At 48.4% G+C, this 9,705-nt stretch overlaps 1 protein-coding gene across 1 annotated transcript in view; it reads left to right on the forward strand.

The window, feature by feature from the left end:
- Nmnat3 (nicotinamide nucleotide adenylyltransferase 3) overlaps positions 1–7,993 on the forward strand; it is a 126,688-nt gene extending 118,695 nt beyond the window's left edge. The window contains exon 5 of the mRNA XM_036193558.1: positions 7,300–7,993. Within this exon, the coding sequence (XP_036049451.1) occupies positions 7,300–7,445 (146 nt within the window). The 3' untranslated portion in view covers positions 7,446–7,993. The remainder of the gene's footprint in view (positions 1–7,299) is intronic.
- Positions 7,994–9,705: the final 1,712 nt, after the last annotated feature.

A 9,705-nucleotide genomic window follows, 5' to 3' on the forward strand; every position in this document is an offset into this window, starting at 1 on the left:
CCACTATAGTATAACTACCCCTGAAGCTTGACTCCTTCAAACAGGTCACCTGAGGTGGAATACCCACAAGACACCAATGACAAGTAGTCACATGAAAAGGTGCTCAACACCATTAGATATTAGAAAAATCCAAACCTAAACCAGAATGAGACATCATGTCACACGTACTAGAAGGGCTAAAGTCAGCCCAACAATTCTACTTCTAGGAATCTACCCTAGAGAAATTAAAACCCATCCACTCAGATCTGTATGTCATATGTCTGCAGCATTATTCGTTTAAGCAAAGTAAGATAAACAACCTGTGTGTCTATTTGGGTGAACCGAGAAACGAGTACCTTAAATCCACTCCATCAAATACTGTGTTGGCTTTCCAGATAACAAATACCTAAGAAATCTAATGAAGACAGAAGACTGATTTGAGCTCATTGTTGCAGCGATTCGGTCCTTTGTTTTCGTTCTCTGGCTGTGTATTTTCAATTATGCCTGTCTATCCTCTAAAACTATTTAAATTGCATTGATGTATTTAACGTGGGGCACATGTGAGCTATGCATGGTGTGTGTATGGGGGTCAGAGGACAACTTGCAGGGTTTAGTTGGCTCTTTCCACCATGGTTGTCCTGGGGATGGAAGTCGGGTCTTCAGACGTGGCAGCAAGCATCCTTACCCACTGAGCCATCTCATTGTTCCTCTGCCTGCCTGCCTTGTAGCTTTCTGATTCTTGGTTCAATATGATCTACTCCGCTATTGATACCATCTATCATTTTTTTTTAAAAAAAAAAATCTCATTTAGTGTACTTTTCAGCTCAAGGATTTCAGATTCATTTTTTAAATTCCTTCCATCTCTGTTCAGTTTCTATGACAGAGTATCGAATTGCTTCTCTGTATTTTCTTCAAGTTCCTTAAGACAACCATGTTGAATTCTTGCCTGGGGAGGGGTCCATATTGATTTTTATAGTATCAGTTTGGGGTGCCATATTTTGTTGATTGGGCGAAGTCATTGGTTCCTGAAAGTTACTGTTTGTTGGAGCATCTGTGAATTGAAGGGCAAGGCATCTGCACCAGCTTCGTTTGTACCATTTCTTCTAGACTTCTAAGCACGCTACTTATCTTCTCTTTGCAAGAGGAATGATTTCTGCTCTTTCAGCAGCAGATCTCATCCTAGCCCAGGTTGGGATGTTCAGTATTTCAGCACTAGAGGGCATCCCAAGCCCAAGAGAGTCCCCCAATCCAGCTCTGATGCGATGTTCTGAATGCACCAGAGGAATGTGTAAGAATGGTTATCCATCCATGCAGGTCCCCCTTGAGGTCATTGTGGGCCTCATTCACAGTCACTGGCCTGTGGTCAGGAACCAGGAGACTCTGGACCTCACCGCAGAGGGATCATCGGCCTTGGGCTATGCAACGTGGTGCCACTTTCTCTTCCCCACACATGGACACTCTGTGTTGTGCTGCCTGGATTCCAGGGTAAATAAATGGATTACACAATTTGCAGTTTGATAGCTACTGAGAACTTAGTGCTTGGTCATGCTCAAGAGCCACAGGTTATGAAGCCCATCACGATACAGAGAAAAAAAACCAAGCTTCACGTTGCTGGGACTGCCTCCTGCTGGACAGCGCTCATGACTCACGTTACTGCAACCAGCCACGGGTGATTCAGCTAGAATAGAGGTCCATCAGGCTGCTATAGGTCTCCACTTGCTAGGGTAGGTCCTGAAGCTCTATCCATGGGCATTAGCCAGAGGACAGGACCTATTGAGATCTGCCCAGTGTTGGGTTTCACCCACACACATTAATTTCCAACCCAGAGCCCTGGTCCTGTGCCTACTTCTGCCCTGCTCCAGCCTGTGAGATCTTTCTATGTGGTACTACTGAGAACTGGGAGTTAAGTTGGGAGCAGCTTCATGGCCACAGGACTGAAGATCCAGGGCTCAGTCAGGGTCACTAGCCTGGAGGCAGAGGCTATGGGCTCTGTTTGGTATTGGGTAGTACATCGAAAGTCTGGGCCTAATTCTCTCTTGTTCTCCAAAGAGGAGAGCGTCTCTTTCCATCCTCTGTCTGGGAAGCAATAGCAGGGCCAGCTTTTCTTCCTGTCTCCTTCATTGTATCTTTTCTTACAATGCTAAAACCGACCGCTGTGATCTCAGCTCCTGCAAAAGTTGTTTTGTGTGTGAGTACCTGCTTGAGTTCACGTTTCTGAGAGGAGACAATTACTCAGGATCCTCTCATCTTTGTCTTACAGGAATTTATGTGCTTAAATACGTAGTGTCTCCTCGATTTCCTCCAGGATGGAATGCAGGTAACTTGTTAGAACCAACTCTGAGGCTGCCCCGTTGGCCATTCTGAGCCACATTTATTTCCTCCATTTTCCTAGATGATTCCAGCTTTCCCACACCAAGTGATACGCCATCTTGAAGCAACCGACCTGAGCTCTGGGCGGAACACATGCCTATTCTTCCTTCAAACCTGGGTTCCCGTGTACAGACACCAAGCTTGAAGTGCACTGTCATACCTTTCTTTTTTGAGACATCAGCTTCCTTATCACTGCATCTCACGACAATGTCTTCTGCATCCAGCCTGTTCCAGGCACCGGGAGAGAGGTCCACAGGGTTTGCTAAAGGATCCATAAGTACATATTGACAAGTCCCAAGCTCTTTCAACACTGAGCTCATTATTGTGTGTCCAGCTCTTGACAGGATGCTGTGAGGAAAAGAAAAGAATTTACAGAAACACTTACTGCCACAAAGCACGGACAGTCTTGCTAAGAGGGCCAAATCAGGTCTGTACAAGTACACCCATGTGAGGAAAAACTCATTTCACTTGGGGCAGTGCAAGTCACATGACTGAGCACTCAAAGAAGCAACCATAGTGAAACTGGAAGGGAGAGGGGGCAGGGAGATTGCTCAGTGGGTAAAGTGCGTGAGGACCTGAGCTTGTTCCCCAGCACCCATGTAAAAAGCAGGGCTTGGCAACACATGCCTGTAATCTTAGCACAGGGAGATGGAGACAGGACGATCTGGGGCTGAGTGGTCAGCCAGACATAGCCAATCAGTGAGGTCCAGGTTCATAGACCCTATCTCAAAAAACAAGGTGGGGCAGAGAATAGAAGACACCTGACATTGACTTCTGGCCTTCACAGGAACATACACAGGCATGCACCCCCACATATCAATGTGCACACATCCACACCACACACACACACACACACACACACACACGCACGCACGCACGCACGCACGCATGCATGCACGCACGCACGCATGCATGCACGCACGCACACACGCACGCACAGACAAACAAACAGCTTAGATGTTGATGGGTGCAAGAGACGGCGAAGGGAGATTTAGCACCAAGGATATAAGAAAATAGGACTTAGCTGTGAAGGCAAAAAGGACAAAGTCACCAACTTGATATAGGAAACAGATGCTTGGAGAACGCGCTGTGGTGGCAGGGTAGAAGGCCACCACTGACGAGGAAAAGGAACAGACTAGAGTTTATAGAGGACATACAAGCCAGACTCCTTAAACCTCCCTTGTGAAGGTGATACCTCTGAGACGCCAAGTGGCTGAGATCAGGCAACAGTGGGTCTGGGCTTTAAACCCAGCCCTGGCCATTCCATGTGATTCTGTCAGTCACCAGACAGAGCAGGAAGGTCATAGACAAGAAATGATCATGTGCTATTTGGGAGGTGGTCACTGTTTTGAGTCAGTGAGCTCCTGGCCTGCTTCTCATCTTTTCAGATGCCTGGGTGCCCTGCAGCATGTCTAAAACCATGTTTGGCCTCTACTGCTTCTGAGGAGATTGGATCCAGCCTGGGGCCTTAGCTTAACCCCTCGTGATCTCAGCCCATCCCCCTGAGGCCAGCTCCTCCTGGCCATGGTCAGCACGAGCAGATCTTTATTCACTCTCAGGGAATGCCTCAGAGGACCCAGTCTCATGCTTCCTGGAAATCAATGTGAGTCTGGCTAGATGTCTCCCTTTCATCCCTTCACTCTACTCCAAGATCACAAAAACACCACTCTGGCTAGATTTGTTCTTTTTAAATCTGGTCAGAGCCTTACTAAGGTGCATTAATTCTTAACAGCTTATAGATTTTATTTTTTCTGCTTAGGATATATTCCCAGGGTTTCCATTTCACGTGGGATTCAGTTTCTACTTCCATATTGATGATGACTTGGGAGGCTCATTTCCTCTCTGTGACTCCCTTCCACAGGCTTATTTATCAGATCTGCCAGGCCAGGGTCCCCATAGACCCTCACCTCACTGGAGAGATAACGATGGGTGGTTAAGGCTTTGGAACCAGAGCTAGACACACATTCAGACTCCAGTCTGCTAACTTTCCACCCATGTGACCTGCCTGGAATAAGCTTTAAAAAAAAAAAAAAAAAAAAGACCTCTGTAAACTTCATGCCCTTCTGAAGACCGAGACCCAATAAGTTCATCTTACCCAGAATTCTACAGCTATGTGTAGTTAAGATTCTTGGCATCTGAAAAGCTCCCTTGACTTTGCACAAGGACTTTGGTCTTGCCTTGCCTCAAATCTTTCTCCACCTCTCATCTTCTTCCACGGGTCACTGCCTGCTTTTGCTGTGTTTTCCAAGCTGCCGTAAGAAGCCCATCCCCATCCCCTTCGTGTGACACGTGACAGTCTTGCTTATTATGTTTACTGGCCTCTTTTTTATTACTAGAATGAGGGTTTGAGTTTTCTTTTTCTTCTTCTCCCCCACCCCCGCCCCATACTGTAGCCCAGGCTGGTCTTGAACTCACAGGAATCTTCCCCTCTCAGCCTCCTGAATGCTGTGGTCACAGGAATACGCCATCATACTCGCTAGAGGTTTTTCTCGTTCCCAGATGTACAGACAGAATAACAGCCCTCTCAAAGGGGATCCAGGGGCTAACTTTGAGGCCTGCAAATCTGTTACTTCTACGGTTTGGATAAATGCCCAGTAAAAGCATGCGTATCAAAAGCTTGGTGTGCAGAGTGGTGTTTGGGGGAGGGAGTGACTCCTTAGGAAGGGTGGCCTTGTGGGGAGGCCCTTAGCTCATTGCTCTTGACAGAGATCATGACGGCATCCATTCCTCATTTCTGTGACTTCAACTTCTGTTACATGCTCCTCTCACCATTGCTGCCTGGGATGCCCACCGGAGACTCAAAGCCACTGGTCGGTCTGCTTTTAGACTGGTCCTCCAACCTGTGAGCCAAAATGAGTCTTTTCTCTTTATAAGTTAATTGTCTTGGGTACTTTGTTCCAGGGATGGAAAGCGGCCTAACAGAGTTTATGACAGAGATCTGCAGTTGGGGTGATGGACACAATGGAATCACACAATATTATTCTAAACCAACCAGAGGGTTGAAAATGAAGAATCTGGGGAAAGGAGCAACAGCCAGAATGTTGTGGTCATGAGCTAGATAATGTAGGCAGCATCTAGAAACTGGAAAGTGGCAGAAACAGGGTCTCCCATAGAGCCAGGAGGGAGTGTATCTTGATTTTAACCCGTGAAACTCTGACCTTTGGTGTGGAAGATAATAAATTCATGCTGCTTTATGCTCAAAAGCATGAGCCTTTGACCTTGAGCGATGCTTCTTAAAGTGATACAATGTATCCTATTTACTTGAAATGCTTTGGAAAGTGGGAGATGAGACAGAAGAATCAAGGCTGGCCATTCTTTGATGACTGTTAAAGCTGGGAATGAATCCATACTGGGTGATAAAATATTTTTTTTCTTTTTCTGGTTTGAAATTTTCCATAATGACATAGTTTATAAAGCAAAAACGGGGGGGGGGGCGGAGGAGAGAGGAGGAGAGAGGAGGAGAGAGGAGGAGAGAGGAGGAGAGAGGAGGAGAGAGGAGGAGAGAGGAGGAGAGGGAGAAAAGGCCCTGTGAGGTCTGTTGCAGTCTACAGAAATAAATGTAATGTGATTGGTTGAGAAGCCACACGGAAGGCAGCAGACCCACACTGTAGAGCCATCTTCTACACAGAAACACACACACACACACACACACACACACACACACACACACACACACCTTAGGTTATGATTCTAGGAATCGTAGACATGGATGTATAATTTGCACATTTGAACATGGTTTTGTGTGTATGTGCACATGCCCCACGTGTGGAGTCAGAGGACAGCTTTCTTTCTTCCCAGGTGGGATCCCAGGATGGAATGTGGGTCATGTCTAGCTTGTGCACCCTGTGCTTACTTGCTGACCCTCCCACTCCTGTCCGAATGCTGGTGCCCTCACCAGTCAGTGCCCTTGGCCCTTGGGACCTCTTGATAAGCTCTGTCTGCCCAACACAGGGCTCAGGATGCCCACCCCCTCTTCTTTCAGACATTCATTTTGAAGATAGCGTGGCAGCAGCCAACTCTAGAGTGGAGTCATTCTCCAGAGTGTGACTCCAGAAACATTCCACCATGCTTCAAGTCCCCAAAGCAGGCTGAGCCCTTAGAGAGAGAGGCAGAGATATGATGTGAGCACACAGGACAGAGGGCCAAACCATTGGTTCCCCACATGAAGTGAGGGTCCTGGGGTGGGAGATCTGGCAGAGAGGATGGGATGATCTTGGCACTCACTCTGGTGCCTTTTCTGATGAGGGACAGAGCCTCTGTCCCATTGCCCTTGGAAAACTCTAGTTACATCAGTTGGAGAAGACCCTAGACCAGTTGCTCGCTGAGGCAGTAGCAGGGGCAGAAGACAGCCCACCTCACAATGCAAGCATATGAGAAAGACACCCCTTTGCCTCTGGTGTTATCCCATGGAGAAAACCCGATCAGCTGAAGAATGGAAAAGCATGTTTCCTCCTAGTCCTCAGAGGGAGGGCCTGGAGCTCCTCTGAGCCCCTCCCCAGAGCCCCCAGTGGTTCTCTCCTCCCTACCCATCACAGCCCAGGTGTGCTCCTTGCTCCTTCTTGTCCCAGTATACACATGCAGCTTGGCTGCTCTTGACCTTGGCACACTTTGGGTCTCCAAGAATTAGTTGTGAATCTTCATTCCTATTCTTAGGACTAGTGAATGAGAAAAGCCCAGTTACTGGTATCCTGGTGTTTTGCACCCCACCATGAACAAGCCTGCCCCTTTCTTCCCTCTGCACACTGACTTATCTCTGGACTCCCTCCTCCTCTGCCCTGTCCTTCCTTCTGCATGCTGATTCACCCTGGACCTCCTTGATTCTGCCTGTCTGTCCAGAAGCTCCAGCAAGAACTGCCTCTTTTAAGGAGCCCTCCTTAATCACTAGCCTCCAGAGGACCCACATCTCTAATGTTCTCTCCTCCATTGTTCCTCCTCTGTTTACATATCCAGGTAACCCCGCATCACACAGAAGGGCATTTGAAACCAACTCTACAGAATCCAGCGAGCAGAGGCAGCTATCAGCAGAAGGAGGATCACAGTGGTACCCACAGCTTCTGGGGAGCACTTTGCACTTCAGTTTAATGGGTGGGTCTTAAGGCCCCAGAGCGGGGCAGAGGCCAGCAGTACCTCTCCCCCTTCCTTCACTGCTGTTTCCTCTGGCTCAAGCACAGAGGCTGTGTCATACCCTTTATATCTCTTTGTCCTTTGGGCCCCACCATCCTGAAGGGTAAGTAGTCAGTGTGCCCATTTTACAGATGTGGACACAGAGGTATAAAGAGGCTAATAAACTTACCCAAGATCACTCAGTAAGACAGCAACCTGGACTATGTCAAAACAGGTGGTATGCCCTAAAGCCCACACATGCAACCTGGCAGAGCTGCAAGACAGTCACAGTTATGACCCCCATAGGCCCATATGTTTATGTTCTTGTTTCCTCTACTGGTAGAACTGTTTGGGAAGGATATGTACGGGTGTGGTATGCAAGAGGCAGGCCTTCAGGCTTCCACATCCTTCCTTCGTCCCCAGTACACTCACTCTGCTCTGGATTGTGGATATGACTTTCCAGCTGCTTCCCCAGGACCTTTCCTGCCTGCTGCTGTCATGCTTCCCACCGTGATGGCCACAGACTCCTATCTTTCTAGAACCTTAAGCCCATAATAAACCTTTCCTTCTCTAAGTTGCCTTTGTCATGGTCTTATCACAACAATAGAAAAACCCTCACTCAGTGGTTCTCAACCTTCCGAAGCCTTTAATACACTCCATGGTGTGGTGACCCCCAACTATAAAATAATTTTCATTGCTAGTTCATGATTGCTATTATTACAAATCTTAACGTAAAGATCTGTGTTTTCCCATGCTCTTAGACGACTCCTGTGAAAGGGTCCTTCGACCCCCACCCACCCACCCAGTTGACAGAGTAAACATGCTACGTGCTCAGTAAGCCAGCGCAGCACAAAGGTCAAGAGAGCAGAAGATGCCAAAGTGGCCAGATCTGTGGCCTCCTTGAGGAGGAGCAGAGACCTGGAGCAAGACAGCGGGTAGAGAAACATGCCTCTGTCCAGAACACAAGGGGCCACTCTGAGCACAGCAACAGACCAGGACTCCCTGGCCCTACTATGTGCCAAGCACTACGCTGGGTTTTGGCATAAACAGTCTTAGGAGACTCATCTCAGGGCACAAAGGGAAGTGGCTGAGTGGGAGGGTGAAAATTCACCTGGGTGGTGAGGGGGCAAGAGAAGGACTTTAGACTTGGTGGGGGTGGGGATTGCTGAGGAATCATTCATCCTCCATCTCGGTGTGCTGGGGCTTCCCCTCACTCAATATCTTAGATTAGATGATTTGGGCCGAGGCAGGACCTATCCCCGTGACTGACCACAGATGTGACTTCTTACACCTTTTGTTAGGCAGGGCTGGAACAGGCTGCCTTAGCTGCCCAACCTAGCTGAGCACTGCACTAACCGGGGAGGGGACCCAGGGCCAGGATCTCCATAATAACCAACAGCCTGAGCAACCCAGAGCCTGACAAAGGGCAGATGGAGACCAGGGCTGTGATGGGAAGCTGGGAATACAGCTGTGGCACTCAACCCAGACGATTCTTCCAACCCCAGAACTTGACATCTGGAGGCAGCTTTGTGGAACTTTAGGGAGTTGGGACCAGGAGTAATACTGAAAATCTTCCAAGATACAGGACAGCTCGCAACACTCCCCCCCCCCCCATTTCAATAGTGTTGAGGGTGAGAATCCCTGGTGTAGGGCAAGAAAGTGAGAAGAACTAAAACCCCAACCCTTCTCCCAGAGGACACTTTCCCCACCCTGAGGGATGGGGGTGCCCTTTAGTCATTTAGCACTGGGGGCTGGGGGAGGTGTGGTTCTGTAGCTAGAAGAAGAAGAAAGCATACCACAGCTCATTCCACAGCCTCCTAGTCTCTGATCTGAGCTAAACACAAATTTTTAAAAGAAACATTTAGTCTTTAGCAGGTCAAAAAGTCAGCCATTGTGAATATGCCATCTCTTTGTAGCACACAGGTGGCAGGTGAGATGTGATAAAGTCTTCACTGCTACTGTTGCCAATGGCAGCAAGGATCAGAAGCCACAGAACACGCCCACCCCCACCCCCACCCCCACCCCCACCCCCACCCCCACCCCCACCTCCACCCCCACCCGACCCTGACACAGGCAATCAGGAGCTGAGCTGGGTAAGTAATGGAAGCCTACAAAACAATAGGAATTCATTCTATGCACCGATATGGAAAAGGCCCCAGAATATCTTAAGAGAAAAAGGCCAAGCACAGAATCAAGGGGAGGGCCATGTCGTCCTTCCGAGGAAGGAGAGGAAAACACAATAGCCCGCAGAAG

Source organism: Onychomys torridus, chromosome 7 (assembly GCF_903995425.1).
Source record: "Onychomys torridus chromosome 7, mOncTor1.1, whole genome shotgun sequence".
NCBI lineage: Eukaryota > Metazoa > Chordata > Mammalia > Rodentia > Cricetidae > Onychomys > Onychomys torridus.